At 48.4% G+C, this 19,380-nt stretch overlaps 1 protein-coding gene across 7 annotated transcripts in view; it reads right to left on the bottom strand.

Annotated features, from left to right (window-relative positions):
- The window catches only part of TTBK2 (tau tubulin kinase 2), a 195,799-nt gene that overhangs the window by 59,209 nt on the left and 117,210 nt on the right, over positions 1 to 19,380 (bottom strand). For all 7 annotated transcript variants that reach the window (XM_039536222.1, XM_039536218.1, XM_039536219.1 and 4 more), the window contains one exon: positions 174 to 239. In XM_039536222.1, the coding sequence (XP_039392156.1) occupies positions 174 to 239 (66 nt within the window). The remainder of the gene's footprint in view (positions 1 to 173; positions 240 to 19,380) is intronic.

The raw sequence follows: 19,380 nt of genomic DNA on the forward strand, positions 1-19,380 counted from the left end.
TAATGTAAACGTGATCTATTCTTTCCTAAATATTTCCCACAGTCTAACATCTTTCTATATAATAATGACAGAGGGACACAGAAAATGAAGCAAGATTTATACTATACACACATTGACAGTGTTTTTAATTACTAGAAAATTCAGACAGGTATGATGTAAGCACAGATACTCACTCTGTTTCTGTGCGCATTGATTGATGCATATCGTACTGTTCCTCGAAAACCCGCAACAGCTCGTGGCTATCAAAGAAGCACAGAGACAAAAATCGAAGATTTTTCAGTATTACAGAAGATAAACCTCCTGATTACACACAGCAACATGTAAAACCTACTACAGCACAGAAGATGGAGCAAAGGCAAATGTCATTTAGATCCTCTGTCTACTTTCTAGTACAATATTACTGCAAGAGATTCATTGGGGGCTCAAATGGACATGACAAGATGGCGTGCCACATATCCACATATGGGTTAGCCCCAGGGGAAAGTTATCCTCCACCTAGGTTAGCTTTTGTTTTGAAGAGTGTCAAATCCTCACAGAAAGGCCTCTTAGGAAAAACAAGATGCATGGTGGGTTTACTAATATCTTTCTCCACTGAGGCTTGGTTCTAAATCTCAGGAAGTCTGAAGTTTAAACTATGAAAGGAACAGAAGCATACAAGTATCTTTGAACAATCTGAAGATACTGCTAGGTCCCAGCTATCTTACATCAGAGAACAGCTAGGGACAATTAGGCATTTGTTAAAATTATTTTTATCACCACAATTATTTTTCAGATCAAGAGGTCGTTGATTTCAGAAACTCCAAGAGGGAGAACCCATATAAAAGTCTCAAGGCTGTGGGCTGAGAAATAAATAGCATGTACTGAGCACCTCATTAGGCTAACAAAAGACAAAATATAGCTGAAGAAAGAAATGCATTTGCTGCATCAGATGTTGTAAGCCAGTAAGCACAATACCAAATCAACCTTTTTCCACAGGGCCAGAAGCACCTTCTTTGGCAGCTTCCTGGTCCCTACTATCTCTCCACAGAACAGGCTACTCTTTTATGGGAACTTTTTCCAGTGTGCCTTTCTGGTGCTGGTCATTTAAACTTGGCAGAACCAAGCAACCGTAGCCCTAAAGTGGCCATCCTTGGCACTGTAACTGGCAGCATCTCTCTCTTTCTTCTTTTTGTTTACTCTAAAAATTAATGCAAGAGACTTGTATAACCTACACCAGTTCTCACTTGATCTGAGAGGGAGTGAGGGTGCACTCTACTTGCCTGGGAACCCATGCAAGTTTTTAGATTTTTCAAAAATAATATGATGAAAAGTTTCTATTTATACACATTTGGAGACCACCACAATATAAAATTATTACCGTAATCAGGAAAAAAAAATTTAATTACCCAACATGGCTATCATTAGTTCACGTCCACCATTGCGAGCAACCTTGGGAGCCCTCACATCGGCAGGCAAGCAACTATTGTCATTGTTTGTAACACCACATTGATTAGATCTGCTCTCAAGTAGGATTCCATATCAGTGTTTAAAAAAAATATGCCCACAGTAACCAGTGGCCCATCTAAGCAATAGTGGAGCTGAACCAGGATTAGTAAAGGTGGGAAATCTTTTGCAAAAATTTGTAAATGTAGACAGGGTCTTTGAGTCTACTGTAAATAGACTGGGGGGTTTTTGCACTCTCACAAACAACCTTTAAATGACACTTGGAAGTAATTTTGTGGTTAGGTCTGCTAGAAAATTTAGTTTAAATTTCAGCCAAATTAGCTTTACAGTGTAAACCATCTTATAGTTTTTTTTATAATGAATCTTTAACTTGTACACCTCTACCTCAATATAACGCTGTCCTCAGGAGCCAAAAAATCTTACCACATTATAGGTGGAACCGCATTATATTGAACTTGCTTTGATCCACCGGAGTGCGCAGCCCCGCCCCCCCCCGGAGCACTGCTTTACCACATTATATCCAAATTCGTGTTATATTGGGTCACGTTATATTGAGGTAGAGGTCTATAAATAAAGGTACAAGTATAAAACCCCTGGGAAAGGAAGCGTGGTCCAGTGATTACAGGGGGGTTCTATAAGCCTCACTCTTCCACTCATTCTCTGCATCACCTTGGGCAAATCACTTCACTTCTCTGTGCTTTGGTTTAACCTTTCTGTCAAATGGGAATAATAATCTTTAACAACCTCTCACAAAAGCGGTGGAGTATAGCCAATCTTTGTGGGTCCAAATCCTGTAGTCCCAGCATTGACTTATTGAATCCCATTAACTTCAAAGGGTTTTCTGTCTGCACAAGAACTGTGGGGTCAAAGTTCCTGCATATCCTTGGATCAAAGGCACTATGTAAGTGCAAATTGTCATTAATTATGATCATACATGAGGTTTCCTCCAAGCAGCTCCACATATTAGATATGGATCCCTATCAGGCCAGTGGATCCTCAGAATTGCTGAAGTTCAGAGTACTTATGTTTGAGTCTTATATGTCCCTTGCTACCCCATAAGGGAGGTATCATGAGTTAGCCCCTTCTATCAAGTCTTTATAACAGATATGCCAGTGGTTGCATGTTATGCATGCTCTTCTTCATCTAACACCCAGCCAGGACTCTCTGAGAGCTGGTATGCCATTGGGCTTAGATTTTACCCTCAGTAAGAGGGCCACATAATTTCATGCTGCAGAAATTCCATGCTATAGTGTAAATTTAAGTAGGATCTTTCTGTAAGATTTCAGGAAAATCTCAGCTCCCATTTAAAAAAAAAATGTTTTTTTTAGCCCAGCAGTCCTAATGATAAACAAATCAGTCATCCAAGAGACCTTCTTATCTTACAGCTGTTTCTAAGACTGCTATAATTTAGGTAAATTTCCACAAGGATGTAAATAGGCTGAATGGTAGCACTTTTTTGCAGGGATGCTGATATATATCATATCCCTAAAATGCCAACACTTTAGTGTCCTCAGTATGAGCAAAGATGCAACCTGTAAATCCCAACAGCGCAGGAACCAAGAAGGTGAAATCCAATGCACTACTGACTTCAGAGTCTCCAGTTAGAATCTAAAAGCACAGCTGCACTAGAGACTTTACATAGCTGCATTGATGCAGATGCGCTGCTGTAAGCTCTCTAATGTAGCCACTTTAAACTGACAGGAGAGCTCTCCCATTGGTTTAACTACTCCAACCCCCATGAGTGGCAGAAGCTATGTCTGCGGGAGAAGCTCTCTTGCTGACATAGCACTGTCCACATTGGCGCTTATGTCAGTGTAACTTATATCACTTGAGGAGTGACTTATTCACCCCCCTAAGGGACCTAAGTTATGCCAACATAAGATGTAGTGTAGACATAGCCTAAATAAGGTCAGGAACATATTTACTATTACCAACTGAAATATTTCTCTTTTCATGAGGATAATGAAATACACATGGTGACTGGACAGGACAGGGACCCATCTTCTTAGAGTAATGACCTTCATTTTCACTAGATAACTAGCACACAACCAAATCATTCCCCCCCCCCCTTTTTTTTTTTTTTTTTTTACTTCGGGCAGTGAGATTGAACACAAAATAGTTCCTTTAGAGTTTTGATTCAAATTTTAAAGCGCAAGCTTCTCCACGCTCTATTGAATCCATTGGTTTGTTGTATCTAAGATCTACACCAGGACAAAAGAAGTTAGTCTTTTTTATCGTATCATATAAAGAAGGGAACTTCTCACTATGCCAGCTGCTTACTGAATGTTAAAACACCTATTTTAATTATACTCTAAGTTGCATCACTCACAAAACTATTGATTGTTTTGGAGGTAGAGTTAGTTGGGCCAGTTGAAAATGGGATTTCCTGCCCTCTGGGCATTTACTAAGCTTCTGAAACTGCTGTATCAGAATTCTTGATGCACATCAAAAAGCTTTATGTAATAAAAGATAAGTTCTCAAACCATCCACTTGACTGAAGTTTTCAAAGAAACCCCCCTCTACCACCAACTGTGAAGCTTATTTGTTTATAGATCCCCAAAATGGATGTGTCCAATACTGGTTCATCTACCAGCAACTCAGGATTCTCCACATGTAAAGGACATAGATTATTATGCAGCCACTATAAAATGACTAGTTATTTTTTTTTAAACTGGTACTTCCAAATTAAGGCATAGACAATACTTCAGAATGCTTACAGGATGCCAGAAAGGATTGGGTTCCCAAAAGCAGGATCCACAATTTTATCTTCCAGATTCAAGCTCTAAGAAATCTGCTTCAGCAGCAGCCGAGCTTTCTGATTAAAATGGATCACATCTGTGTCTTTTTCCATAAGAGGAGAGGCCTTTATGAGACCTCATCAGTACACGGCTGCTTTTTCACTTGGGACTTTGCAGACTGTATCTATCTAGATTGTAATTCTAGAGCAGTGGTTCCCAAACTTTAACAACCTGTGAACCCCTTTCAATAAAATGTTAAGTCTTGCAAACCCCCCCCCCTAAAAATGAATATTTCTAGGTATTTTCTCCTTTACCCGAGTATAAATTATAAAAGCAGTGATCTTGGAAATATAACATTTGTTTTTATGACATGCTTATTACACACTTTTAATTATTATTGATCACTACAGTATTTTTATTACATTATGAAAATGGAAAAATTCTTCTCACTTTTGTAGCTTGTATCACTTTGAATAAGCCTGTTATAAGACAAGACTCCTATGTTTCATCAAGGAGTATCAGATGTGAAACAGCATGAAGATATTTAAGAAGCCAACTCAAAGAGTTCCTCCTACACAAGCATTCAGGGCTTGAGCAGTCCAGGCAAACGCCGCACATTACAACAAAGCTTAAACTTGTTCTTCATAATAATTTTAAAAGCAATACTAGCTGCCTATTTAATTTTAAAAACAGCAAAAAATATCCACCTCCCTTTCCATTTCTTATAAGGAGTCTTAAGTTTAAATCTCCTCTTGATCTGCTTAGCTGCTGGTCCCTTGCTGCCAGGGGTCAGCTCAGGATTAAACAAAGACTGTGAACGGCTAGCCAACTACAAAAGCAGTTTCTCCTTCCTTGGTGTTCACACCTCAACTGCTAGAAGAGGGCCTCGTCCTCCCTGACTAAACTAACCTCGTTATCTCCAGACTGATTCTGGCCTGCATATTTATACCTGACTCTGGAAATTTCTATAACATGCATCTGACAAAGTGGGTATTCACCCAAGAAAGCTTATGCTCCAATACATCTGTTAGTCTATAAGGTGCCACAGGACTCTTCGTTGCTTTTTTACAGATCCAGACTAACATGGCTACCCCTCTGATACTAAGTTTTACATTCTCTAGTTTCAATTAGATCAAGATTTCATTTACAGAAGAAATATAACTATATTATTGGGGTTAAAATCAATAGTTGCTTTAATATGAGTGAATACAAAGACCTAAGGAATTCAAAAGTCTTCCTGGGACAATTCTCCCTTGCCTCAAATATATAAAGATAATACATCTCTAATCATTTCTTGGGCACGTACTGTGGATGCAGTCTGCCGACTTAATGTACTTAGAGCATTTTGTGTGGGGACACACACAATCAACTGTATAAAAATGATTTCTAAAAAAACCACTTCTATAAATTCGACCTAATTTTGCAGTGTAGACATCCCCTCAGACACTGAGCCTGAGACATAAATTTTAGGCTGAGTAACAAGAGAGTAGCAAAACATTTCTATTCAAGCAAGATAGCCTTTCAACCAACAACCCTCTCCATAATTTTCTAAAACTTTTACTTTTCCCTGCTCACTAGGAATATGTTAAATTTAAAGTTAAATTCAGAAAGTCCCATGGAATACAAGAACTCTTCTCTTCAATGCGGTAACATGTATTTTTGAATGGTGTCTCTTTTCTTTTTAACAAAATCACACTTTGTAATAAATTACTAAATATACACACAAATACACAAAAAACAAGATTACAAGAAGCATCTGTTCATTTAATAGAGAGTGGAATACGGAGGGCTGCAGTGAAAAATGTTTTGAGGAATGAAACAGGAACTCATTAGGAAAATAGGATTTCATTGTTTTATGAGAAATGATTAGATGTCATAATAAGAAGAAAGAGGATGATCTGAAGAGATGGGGTAATAGGCATACAAAGGCTATGTCAGATACAATACGGGAGAAGAATCCATAACTCCAATTCAAGAGCCATAAACAGAGATGAGAGAGGTCTGAATGAAAGTTTTGAGGATCATGAAGAATAAGAACAAAAAATTTTATATTGGATTTTTAAACAGACAAGCATGTGAAGATTTCTGAGTATGTGGCAATGTGTTCCCATTTTCAAGTATGGGTAAACTCCTCAGCTATTTCAGTGTCATGTCACACTTTGTACAGAAAGTCTGAATCAGATGGAATGAATGACCCAAAGAGGAGATCAGAAGCTAGGCCTCTGAGTTAGTGAGTCAGGAACGCCTAACTAATTATCAGGATGACAAATGGATATGTCATTAATTCACTGGCCCTGCAGATGGCTACATATCAGCGTATTCTGCATCAGCAGTTTTTGTGAGGAACTGGTATCTGCTAACTCCCGGGGGCTGATCCCTGGGATTGTTTTGCACTGTACTAGAAAATAGACATGTGGTGGGAAGGAAGGTGGTGGATGAAGGAATATGTAGGAGAGAAGAAGGAGTTAATAATTACAGTAGTGATTTCTTGGATTCCATCAAATGTCACAGTGTTTATCCACCAAGAAATCCTCCTGGGAGTCCTTTTTTTGTAGCCCCCAGAATCATTCGTATTGGCTCTTGCCTACTGTAAATGGAATGGAGGTCATTTGGGATAATCTAATCCAAAGGTGATATATCATGTTTCCTAATAGCAAATCACATTGGAGAGGAAGAGCACCAACAGTGGACACGCTCCACTGACACAAGGAACATTGTGTGAACATGCACAAGCAATATACTTACAGCGGTTTATGATCGTCAACATAACTTAAGTCCAATTAACTCTGTAGTGTAGACATGGACTTAAGAGAAAAGTAAGGGCGGGGATGAGAGCAGGTGCAATGGAGATAAAGATATAGGCTGGGATGGGGTCCACTGGGGCAAGTGGAGGGGTTACAAGAAGAGAGCAGATGAGAAATGAGAAGGTTACTTACCTGTAACTGGAGGTCCTTCAAGATGTGTGGTCCCTATCTATATTCCACTGAGGGTTATACCCATGCGCCATGTGTCCAGAGCCAGAGAATTTGAAAGTAGTAGTGTCCATTGATCCATGCATGAACCCTTGCTCAGCCTCATGGTTTCTTCTGAAACAATAATAGGTGGGGTGGACTGACTGCACCCTCAGTTCCTTCTCCACCACAAATCAAATAGATCCACAGCAGAGGGGAGGAGGGTGGGACTGGAATACAGATAGGAACCACATCTCAAAGAACCTCCAATAACAGGTAAGTAATCTCCTCTTTTTCTTCAAGTGGTGGTCCCTATTGTATTCCACTGAGGGTGATTAACAAGCAGTATCTAATTAGGAGGAGGGTGTGAGAAAGATGACAGAGCTGCTGAAAGAAGGAGAGCCACACCGAATGAGGCATCTATCACAGAGTCTTGCACCAAGGTGTAATGAACAGCAAAGGTATGTACCAAGCTCCACATGGCCCCCTACATATGTCCAAAAGCAGTACATCATGAAGCATGGCCATAGTTGATGCTTGTGCTCTCCTGGAATGGGCTCATACTCCAAGGGGTGGAGACAGTCCTGACAACCAACAGCAGAGCATAATGCGCCCCAAAATCCACTTAGAAATCCTCTGTGTATAAATCACCTGCACCTTAATCCATTCATCTTTTGCAATAAACAGTCTAGGGGATTTCTTGAATGGTTTTGTCCTCTTCAGATAGAAGGCTAAGGCCCTGAAGATGTAGAGGGAGCGAAGGAGCTGCTCCTTCACCAAACTGTGAGGCTTCAGGAAGAAAGCAGGTAAGTGTATGGGTTGTTTGAGGTGAAAGTGAAATATGACCTTTGGCAGAAACTTGAAATGCAGATGCAGAGAAATCTTGTCCTCATGGAACATGGTAAAAGGGGGTCCACCATCATGGCCCCAGTTCACCTACCCTTCTCGCGGAAGCAATAGCTAACAGAAAGCCAACCTTCATGAAAAGGAGAGACAGAGAGCATAAGGCCAAAGGTGCAAAGGGCAAATTCATTAAGTTTAAGAGTACATGGTTGAGATCCCACTTGAGGAGCCATAGATTGAATGGGTGGATACATCCAAAGGAGGTTTTCCAAAAGCTGATAGTCAATGGATGTGTAAACACACAGTACCCTTCCGCAAAGGGTGGAAAGCACTAATAGCTGCTACATGCACCTTGATGGAATTGAGAGCAAGTCCTGACACCTTCAAGGATAGAAGGTAGTCCAAAAGAAGGGGAATGTTCAAGTCCTCAGGGGCAAGACCTGCATCAAGGGGGTACTTGATGCATTTACTGTTGGTATGGAAGGGAAAGAGGTCCCATGTTGGAGTCCTCCATTGGGTGAAAATGTTGCTGGCTATGGTGTCATGGAGCTCCCATTGGTGGTAGGCCACAAATTTCCTGCTCAGAGTCTGCAATCACGTTCCGAGTCCCTGGAAGATCGGTTGCTACAATATGCTCTTGTGGGTGATGCACCAATCCCAGAGATGAACCACTTCTGCACAAAGTGCTGGCAACTGCATGCTGCCTTATTTGTTGATATAATAAAGGATGGTGGTGTTGACTGACATGATAAGAACATGACGGAAGAGAATAGATGAGAGAAACCATGCACGGTGCCCTCTGTACCACCCAAAGCTCCAGAATGTTGATGTGCATTCTGGACTCCCCATCTGGCAAGTGATGCATCCGTGATGACTTCTGTGCTCGGGGAGGACAGAAGGAAAGATATCCCAGTGCAGACCTGACCTGGGTCCATCCACCAGTGGAGGGAGAGAAGTACCTCTTGGGGAACTGTCAAAGGGAGGTCCGAGGTATGTCAGGAGGGAGAACAGACCCTCTGGAGCCAAAGCTGGAGACAGCAAAGGCAAAGACGAGCAAAGTTGGTGATGTATGCAGAAGCCACCATGTGGCCAAGGAGAGAAAAAGACGGTTACTCACCGTTGTAACTGTTCTCCTTCGAGATGTGTTGCTCCTATCCATTCCACGTAGGCGTGTGCGCCGCGCGTGCACAGCTCTTCGGAACATTTTTACCCTAGCAACTCCGGCGGGCTGGCTGGGCACCCACTGGAGTGGCGCCGCTATGGCGCTGGATATATACCCTAGCCGGCCCGTCCGCTCCTCAGTTCCTTCTTGCCGGCTACTCCGACAGTGGGGAAGGAGGGCGGGTCTGGAATGGATAGGAGCAACACATCTCGAAGAACAACAGTTACAACGGTGAGTAACCGTCTTTTCTTCTTCGAGTGATTGCTCCTATGCATTCCATGTAGGTGATCCCAAGCCTTACCTAGGCGGTGGGGTCGGAGTGAGACGTGGCAGAGTGTAAGACTGCGGAGCCGAAGGCTGCATCGTCTCTGGATTGCTGCACCAACGCGTATTGGGAAGCGGAGGTGTGGACAGAAGACCAGGTGGCCGCTCTACAGATGTCCTGGATGGGAACATGGGCCAGGAAGGCGGCCGACGAGGCTTGCGCTCTCGTCGAGTGAGCGGTGAGGCGGCATGGTGGCATGCGAGCAAGCTCGTAGCATGTCCGGATACATGCCGTCACCCAGGAGGAAATCCGCTGAGAGGAGACCGGCTTGCCTTTCATGCGATCAGCAACCGCTACAAACAGCTGTGGCGAATGCCGGAAGGGCTTCGTCCGTTTGATATAAAAAGCGAGGGCCCTGCGGACGTCCAGGGTGTGAAGCTGTTGCTCACAAGGTGAGGCATGCGGCTTCGGGAAGAAGACCGGAAGGAAGATCTCCTGATTGAGGTGAAAGGCCGACACCACCTTAGGGAGGAAGGCCGGGTGTGGTCGAAGCTGCACCTTGTCTCCGTGGAAGACGGTGTATGGTGGACCAACCGTTAGGGCACGGAGCTCGGAAACTCGTCTTGCCGACGTAATTGCAACGAGGAAGGCCGTCTTCCAGGAGAGATAGAGTAGGGAGCACGTGGCCAGGGGCTCGAAGAGCGCTCCCATAAGCTTGGCCAGAACGAGGTTTAAATCCCAGGCCGGGGTAGGACGCCGTATCGGCGGGTACAAGCGGTCCAGGCCCTTAAAGAAGCGGGAAACCATCTGGTTGGAGAAGATGGACCGACCTCTCATGGATGGACGAAAGGCGGACACAGCTGCCAGGTGCACCTTCAAGGAGGAGACCGCGAGTCCTTGTTCTTTAAGGTACCAGAGGTAGTCCAGGATTGTAGGGATAGGGACTAGGAAGGGATTAAGGCTGCGCTGATCGCACCAGAGCGCGAAACGCTTCCATTTTGCGAGGTAGGTGGAGCGAGTGGAAGGCTTCCTGCTTTCAAGTAGGACTTGCTGTACTGCCGCCGAACAGTCCCTCTCTGCGAGGGTCAACCACGCAGGGACCAAGCTGTAAGATGGAGGGACTGTAGGTTCGGGTGGTGGAGTCTGCCAAAGTCCTGCGTGATGAGGTCCGGCCATAATGGAAGGGGAATGGGATCCCGAACGGAGAGCTCAAGCAGCAGGGTGTACCAGTGCTGCCTCGGCCAGGCCGGAGCGACGAGTATTAGGTGGGCCCTGTCCCTCCGAAGCTTGAGCAGCACCCGGTGTATGAGCGGGAACGGAGGGAAGGCGTAGAGGAGGTGATCCGTCCAGGAGCAGAGGAATGCGTCCGAGAGGGAGCCTGGAGAGCGACCGTGGTACAAACAAAACAGGTGGCACTTCCTGTTCTCCTTGGAGGCAAACAGGTCTATCTGGGGAAACCCCCACCTCCGGAAAATCGTGTGCACCACATCTGGACGAAGAGACCATTCGTGGGAGAGGAACGACCTGCTGAGATGGTCTGCCAGCGTGTTCTGCACTCCTGGAAGAAAGGACACTTCCAGGCGAATCGAGTGGGTCACACAGAAGTCCCACAGGAGCATCGCTTCCTTGCAGAGCAGGGAGGAGCGGGCTCCGCCCTGCTTGTTCACATAGAACATCGCCGTCGTGTTGTCCGTGAACGCTGCCACGCAGCGGCCTTGCAGACGGGCGCGGAAGGTGAGACACGCCAAGCGGATCGCTCGCAGCTCCCGGACGTTGATGTGGAGGGAGAGCTCTTGGGGCGACCAGGGACCCTGGGTGTGAGGGTCGGCCAGGTGAGCCCCCCATCCCAACGCCGAGGCATCCGTGGTCAGGGTGACGGATGGGCGAGGAAGGCGGAACGGGACTCCTGCACACACGACCTCTGGGTCCAGCCACCAGCTGAGCGAATCGAGGGTTGGTTTCGTGACTGTGACCACCATGTCTATGGGGTCGCAATGAGGGCGGTACACCGACGCTAGCCAAGATTGAAATGGGCGAAGGCGTAGCCTGGCGTGAGTGGTCACGAATGTGCAGGACGCCATGTGGCCCAGGAGGCGTAGGCAGGACCGAACCGTTGTCGTGGGAAAGGCGTGTAGGTCCCGGATGATGGAGACCATTGTGTGGTGCCGAGGTCAAGGGAGGCAGGCCCTGGCCAAACTGGAGTCGAGGACCGCTCCGATGAACTCCACTCGTTGTGACGGAGTTAAAGTGGACTTCTCGGCATTGATGAGAAGGCCCAGGAACCGAAACAGGGATAGTATTTCAGTCATTTGATCCACTACCAGCTGTCGGGATGTCCCGCGAACCAGCCAGTCGTCGAGATACGGGTAGACGTGTATGCGACGACGGCGGAGGGCTGCGGCAACCACTGCCATGCACTTGGTAAAGACCCTCAGCGCGGTGGACAGGCTGAAGGGTAGCACCGCAAACTGGTAGTGCGCGCTGTTGACCATGAAGCGCAGGTAGCGTTGATGGGGAGGGTAAATCGCGATATGGAAGTACGCGTCCTTCATATCGAGGGCGGCAAACCAGTCTCCTGGATCCAGGGAGGGAATGATGGTCCCCAGGGTGACCATGTGAAACTTGAGCTTGAGCAGGTACCTGTTGAGCTCCCGGAGGTCCAGTATAGGTCGGAGACCTCCTTTCGCCTTGGGGATGAGAAAATATCGGGAATAAAATCCCCTGCCCCGCATGTCGTGTGGCACCTCCTCTATGGCACCCAAGCTCAACAGAGTCTCGACCTCTTGTAGGAGGAATTGCTCGTGAGAGGGGTCCCTGAAGAGGGACGGGGAAGGTGGGTGGGAGGGAGGGGGCGAAACAAACTGAAGGCGGTAACCATACTGGATAGTATGAAGTACCCAGTTGTCCGATGTTATTTGGGACCACGCCGGGAGGAAGTGGGAAAGGCGGTTGCAAAATAATGGGGTAGGATCCGGGAAAGAGTCTGATGGGCCGTCCTCGGGCGTCCCATCAAAAGGCCTGTTTGGGCCCTTGAGGGGCCTTGGAAGGCGCCTGGGCCTGGTTGCGCCTGTTGCCCGATGGTCTACGTCGGTTCAGGCTACCTCGCCGACTATTATACGGCCGCGACCTGGCCTGAGTAAAGGGCCAGTAGGGCTGTTGCCGGAATGACCTCCGCTGGGTAGCCGGTGTGTGCATACCCAAGGTGCGAATGGCGATTCGACCATCTTTGAGGGTCTGAATCCTGGAGTCCGTTTTCTCCTAAAAGAGACCCTGCGTGTCGAATGGGAGGTCTTGCAGGGTGTACTGCACCTCAGGCGGTAAGGTGGAGGACTGCAGCCAGGAGATGCGCCTCATGGTCACACCTGAGGCCAGGGTTCTGGCTCCTGAGTCCGCCGAGTCCAGAGCGGCCTGGATGGAGGACCGGGAGGCTTTTCTGCCCTCCTCAAGGAGGGCCGAGAACTCCTGACGTGAGGCTGCTGGGATTAGCTCCGAAAATGTTGACAGGGACGCCAAGATGTCAAAGGTGTAGCGAGTGAGGAGAGCCATCTGGTTGGCAATCCGGAGCTGGAGACCCCCTGCCGAGTAGACCTTCCGGCCCAACAGATCCATGCGCCTAGCGTCTTTATACTTTGGCGCCGGGGCTGGCTGCCCATGCCTTTCTCGGTCATTGACGGACTGCACCACGAGGGAGTCCAGAGTGGGGTGGGTGTATAAGTACTCATAGCCGGTGGGAGGAACCGAGTACTTTCGTTCGACTCCACGTGCGGTGGGAGGGACGGACGCCGGTGACTGCCAGATGGTAGTGGCATTCTTTTGGATAGTACGGATGAATGGAAGGGCCACCCGCAGCGGGGCCTCAGTTCCAATCACGTTGGTCACCGGGTCGTCATCCTCCGGAATCTCTGCCATGGGGAGGTCGATAGCCTTCGCCACCCGCTGAAGAAGGTCCTGGTGGGCCCGCAAGTCAATAGGAGGGGGGTCTGCAGTAGAAGCCCCCGCCACCGCCTCATCCAGCGAGGATGAGGAGGACAGACCTTGGACCACCGCTTCTGGAGGTGGTTCTTCCAGGGGGTGGGAAGCCGCCTCGGACCCCGGATGCTCTGCGGGACCAGGTGGTGATGGGGCCTCACCCGGTGGTGATGGGGGAGGCCTGCTCACCGTGGCTTCCGGCACTCTATGTTCGGCGCCTGCGTGCCACGGGGGGAAGGGGAGCCCTTGAGGCTCGTGGTAGGCCCAGGGGACCCAAAAACCCCACTGCTGCGGTCCACGGTCCTGGCCTTGGGGGTCGGCCCGGAGATCTCTCCCGCTGCCCGCCTGAGAGGTGACTGAGGGCTGACGAGAAGGCCATGGCGGGGCAGAGGCGCTAATAGATTGCGCCGTAGATGCCGGCAGTATGTCCCTGGACGGTGCCGAGGATCGGTGCCTGTCGTCGCGGTGCCGGGACGGAGAGCGGGACCATCGACTGCTTCGGTGCCGGGAGCTCGACCACGATCTCGACCGACGGTGTCGGGAGCGGCTTCGGGAGTCGCGGTGCCGGCAACGGTACCGGGATCCGGACCGCCTTCGGTACCGGCGGTCGGGTGACCGGGAGCGTCTCCGGGAGTGCGACCGGTACTGCGATGTTGAGCGGTACCGGGACTGCAACTGGTGCCGAGACGGGGAGCGGTACCGCGATGGTGAACGGTGCCGGGACCTGGATCGGCATGGCGGTGACCGTCTGCGGGACCGGGACCGTCGTCTATCCCGTCCGTCAGGGGAAGGTGGCCGCATCATCGCCGGCTTGCCCGCTGACTGGACAGCCCACACCGGCGGTGCCGGGGGCCGGAGGCTCGGTGCCTCTGTGAGCTCAATGAGCTCTCTCGCTGTCGAGAAGGTCTCGGGCGTGGATGGGAGATGTAGCTCGACTGCGGTTGGCACCGGGGAGCAGGGCGGTACTGGACTCAACGGCTCTTGCGGCGCCGGAGTCAACGGTACCGTGCACGGCTTGTGCACCGCCGCAGCCGGTGCCGGAGGTGGCTGGGCAAGGGGTCCCGGAGCATGCGGCTTAGAGGCCGTCTGCGCCGTCTTCCGTTTCCTTGCGGGAGAGAGGGAACGGTGCCAGCTGCGGAGCTCGAGCAGTCTTGGTACCGGAGCGGCTCGGGGCCGCTGGTGCGCTGCGCGCCGAAGACGACTTCGGTGCCGCTGGGGTCGGTGTGGGAGGGCGAAGTGTCGACTCCATAAGGAGCTGCTTTAGGCGAGAGTCCCACTCCTTCCTAGTTCGCGGCTTAAACGCCGTGCAGATCGGACACTTATCTGGCCGATGGGTCTTCCCGAGGCAGCGCAGGCAGGAGTCGTGCGGGTCCCCGACCGGCATGTGCCGCTGGCAAGCCGCACAGGGCTTAAACCCCGGTGCCTTGGGCATGAGCCCGCACCAGTTGTGGAAGAAGAGGGGTAAACCCCCCTAATTCCCTTACTACACTATATCTAACTAAACTATTCAACTAACTTAACTACTTAACTAACTTAACCAACTATATACACGTAGCAAACAGAGAAACGCTAGGGCTGTGGAGGTAAAGGAGCACTCCACTGTTCCAACTGGCCGTCACGGGCGGTAAGAAGGAACTGAGGAGCGGACGGGCCAGCTGGGGTATATATCCAGTGCCATAGCGGCGCCACTCCAGGGGGTGCCCAGCTGGCCCGCCGGAGTTGCTAGGGTAAAAATGTTCCGAAGAGCTGTGTACGCGCGGCGCGCACACCTACATGGAATGCATAGGAGCAATCACTCGAAGAAGAAGGGAAGTCCTTACCGTAACAGAAGGACTGGTGAACCATCTTGGCAATCAGCTCTTGTAGCGGTCTGGAACCTGTCCCTGGGTAGGTAAGCTTATGTCAAGACTGCATTGACACAGGCTCCTATGAATTCTAGTGTCTGTGTGGGACCCAAAGTCGATTTTTTAACATTTACACTCACCTCCAAGAAGGAGAGGAGTCTGAGCAGAACGGAAATCAAGGCTCAACCCGCCCTTCTTGATCACAATGCTAGCAGCCAGTCATCAAGGGAGGGGAATATGGGGACCCATATTCTGACACTGGAGAAAATTTTTTAGTGAAGACTCATGGAGCAGTGGTGAGTCTGAATGGTAAGACCCTTTATTGGAAGTGCTGATGGCCTACTGCAAATATCAGGAATTTTCTGTGGGTTGGATGGATGTCTATATGAAAATAGGCATCTGCATATCAAGAGCTGTAAACCACATGCCTTTTTCCAGCGAGTGCATGATGGCTGCTAAGATGACCATATGAAACTTGGGCTTGCATATGAACTGATTGAGACAACGCAGGTCCAAGATTGGTCTCCATCCACCCTTCTTCTTGGGTATGAAGAAATACGTGGAATAGAACCATGCACTGTGGTAAGTTGTCGGACCAAGTTCTACCACTCCCCTTTATAGAAGAGAGTTCACCTCTAGGCCGAGGACACTGTCATGAGAGTGGTCCCTGAAGTGGGGCTGGAGCAGAGTCATGCGTGAAGTAGCATTGTGAACTCAATCATATAGCCATGTTGAATGACATCCAGGACCCACTCGTCCGTTATCACACTCCAAGCTGGTAAAAAGAGTGCTAGGCTCCTCCCAAAGGGGGTGGATCAGGTGTACGGTGGGAGACAAGGTGGCTGTGGCTCTCTAGGTGCACTCAGAAATATTACTTTTGCAAAGACTAAGCATAAGATGTTGAAGGCTTTGATGCGGAGCCTGGAGGACAGGGCCCTTGGGTCTTCTGTCGCTTGAGAGGATGCTCATAGGACCATTGATGGAAAAACTGAGGAGTTCTGAATCATGTCAGTGACATGCGGTAGAACTTGCGCTTGGGTGCTAGTGTATAAATACCCAACAATTGTAGAGTGGCTCTGGAATCCTTGACAGAGTGGAGGGAATTGTCAGTCTTCTGATTGAAGCGGTGAGACTCATCGAAAGGGAGGTCCTCTATGGTATTCCAAACTTCCCGTGGGAAACCAGATGATATAAAACAGAATGATATGAGAGGTAGCACAATTCCCTCCTCATGATGATCCCCGTAGCCATTGTGTGTGAAGAGGTGTCTGCCGTGTCCACAGCGGAATTGGAGTGTTGTCCTTGCCACCAGTTTGTCCTCCTCTAAGATAACCTGGAAGCAGGCACAATATTGCTGGGAAAGCTTGTCTGCAAAGTCCTCCACCTTGCCATAATTTAATAAGTCATATTTAGCAAATAGCGCCAGGTAATTGGAAATCCAGAATTGAAGGCTGGCCAAGGAGAAGAGTTTGCAACCCAGAAGGTCCAGCCACTTACCCTCCTCGTGTACCACAATGAAGTGTGGGTGTTGTTGCCTGGCCCATTCCATTGCCACATGTATCAGATGTATGGAGGTGGGGGTGTTCCCCAACCTGGATATAACTGTGGCCTCATGGTAACCTCCATGAGGTGCTTCTTGAGGTGGAGAGCCCAGCCCTCCCAGTTATGGCTTGGGAACATAAACATAAGAACGTCCATACCGGGTCAGACCAAAGGTCCATCTAGCCCAGTATCTGTCTACCGACAGCTGCCAAGAAGAAGGAAGGAGGCACATGGGCAGTGGGTATCATAGGCCATGTAAATAGCCTGGCATAGCCCCACTCACGCTCCGCCCCCATAACTCCTCCTGCCTGCTTCCAGTTCCTGTTCTTCCATGGCCCAAGCTGGGGCAGGGGCAGACTAGGGAGGCTGGGGCTGGTGCGCAAGGCCTGGGGCTGCGGGGGCTGGGGCCAGGCCGTGCTGCCAGCCCAGCACTCCAGGGCTGGGGTTGGGGGAGCTGCAGCTGTGCCACCTGCCCAGCACTCTAAGGCTAGGGACGTTCGGGTGGACTGGGGCAAGGAGCCAAAGGCAGCCGTGGGGGTTCTCTGGGCTCTGGTGTGGGGGGGGAGAGGGAAGGGGGGTGTATCAGGACAAAGGGGAGCATGGGGGCTAGTCTCCCCCAACGGATGGTTCACTTACCACCCAGGTAGAGGTAGATACTGCACATGAATGAAATGTGAAATTAAATGAATGAGCTAAGGCAGGAAGCGCAGATCTTGACCCCAGTGTTTTCGGCATAATCCAGTACCTAGGCATGGGTCCTGGGGTGGGGACTGGGGTAAAACTGGTAAAAACAGTGTCTGAAAGTCCTTAAAATCCTAAAACTACTACTACTATTAAAACTACAGTAAAAGAACAAAAAACTCCACCTATGTACAATACTAAAAACAGTCTATTTTTTTTTAAGTATGTCACAGAGAGACAGAAGGAAAGCAGAAACTCTGATCTGGACCATGTGGCAGTGAGAAGGAACTGAGGGCGCAGTCAGTCCGCCCTGCCCTTTATCGACTCAGACAAAACCATGAGGCGGAACAATGGCATATGTGCAGACCAACAGACACTACTACTTTCAAATTCTCTGGCTCCGGACGTACAATGCGTATAACCCTTAGTGGAATACAATAGGGACCATCACTCAAAGAAAAGCTCTGACTGGGCGAAGGAAGAGAGAGTTGTAGGAGGGGAAAGGGAAAGGTTACATCGTATTTTGTTCTTGGGAGAAGTTGACAAGATCCTCTACAGAGAGAGAAATGGAGGCAGGGATAGGGGAGGATTTGAGGAATGAGTCAAAGGTGGTGAAAGGCGGCTGGGTTTGTGGGTGTGGGATTCAGTGAAGTTGGAAAAGCAGAGTTGTTTAATTAGGAAGATGACAGAACTGAAGGATTAAACAAATCTGTAGTGGAGGACACCAGCCTGCTCATATAATTTCCACCAGAGATGCGCTAGAGCAGCAGAGGAAGCGGATGCTGGGAGTAAGCTAGGGCTGGGGGTTGGCAGGGTGACCTTGCAATGGAATAGAGGGGCAACAGTGTCAAGGGTGGAGGACAGTGAACTAAGGAAAGAATTCACAACAACATCAAAGGAAGAAAGGGAAGAGAGGGCAGGGAAGAGAGGGCTGAGAGCAGACAAGTCATCAATGTTTATGGACTGGAAGTCACGGAAAGACCAATTGACAGGTCACGAGTATGGGGGCGGGGGCTGATGGGTGATGCTGAAAGAGAACAAACATTAGTCAGAGAGGGGATCAGAGAGACAGCAGTGCTCAGTGAAGACCAAGTCAAGTGAACAATGGTCCTTTTCATCAGTGGAAGTGTTGAACCTATGCTGAAGGTCTAATGAAAGTGAGAGGGTAAGGAAATATGCAGCCAAGAGGTCAGCTGGGTCACCAACGTGGAAATGAAGTCACCAAGGATCAGTGAGGGAGACTGTGAGGAGGGGAAAAGAGAGAGCCAGGAGTTCAAGTCAGAAAGGAAGGCTGACGGGGAGGAATTTGGTGGACGGCAGATGGAATTTGGAGGACAGCAACATGGATGCCAGAATACAGATGAGGAGTGTGGGGAGAACCATGGGTAGGGTAGCTACAGAGAGACAAGATTATTTTTAAAAGGTTCAGCTTACAAATGCTGGTAAGGGGTAAACTTGTAGAATTGCCAAAATCCTGCATCCTAACCTCTTCCAATAATAAACTGAGTTTTTGTTTTTACTTTTATTGCTGAAGTATAGAATCATCCATTTATTCTGCCATTTTTCTTTGCAAAATCCACTCTCTTGACTGAAATCATATATTTTCCATGGCAAATATGATCATCTCAGTCTTGTATCCTATTGTTCTTTACCATATTTTCAAGGCAAACTGAACCAGGGTAAGTGTACTCTTAGTATTATTTATGTCACGCTCATTACTTATGCTAGGGAGCAGAAGAGAATACAACAATCACATTATCCTTTGTCCTTATTTTATCTCATTGTAAACCATAATATAAAAGATTAAAACATGGGCTCATTCAGTTCAATGTAGAGCACCAGTTTTAACAGGAGAAACACATTCTCCGATGGATGAAGATCAAATCAGTATTAAAAAAACCAATCTACATAAAGATAGAAAAATTTAAATCTTATGCTCATG

This window comes from Mauremys reevesii, linkage group 4 (assembly GCF_016161935.1).
Source record: "Mauremys reevesii isolate NIE-2019 linkage group 4, ASM1616193v1, whole genome shotgun sequence".
Lineage (NCBI taxonomy): Eukaryota > Metazoa > Chordata > Testudines > Geoemydidae > Mauremys > Mauremys reevesii.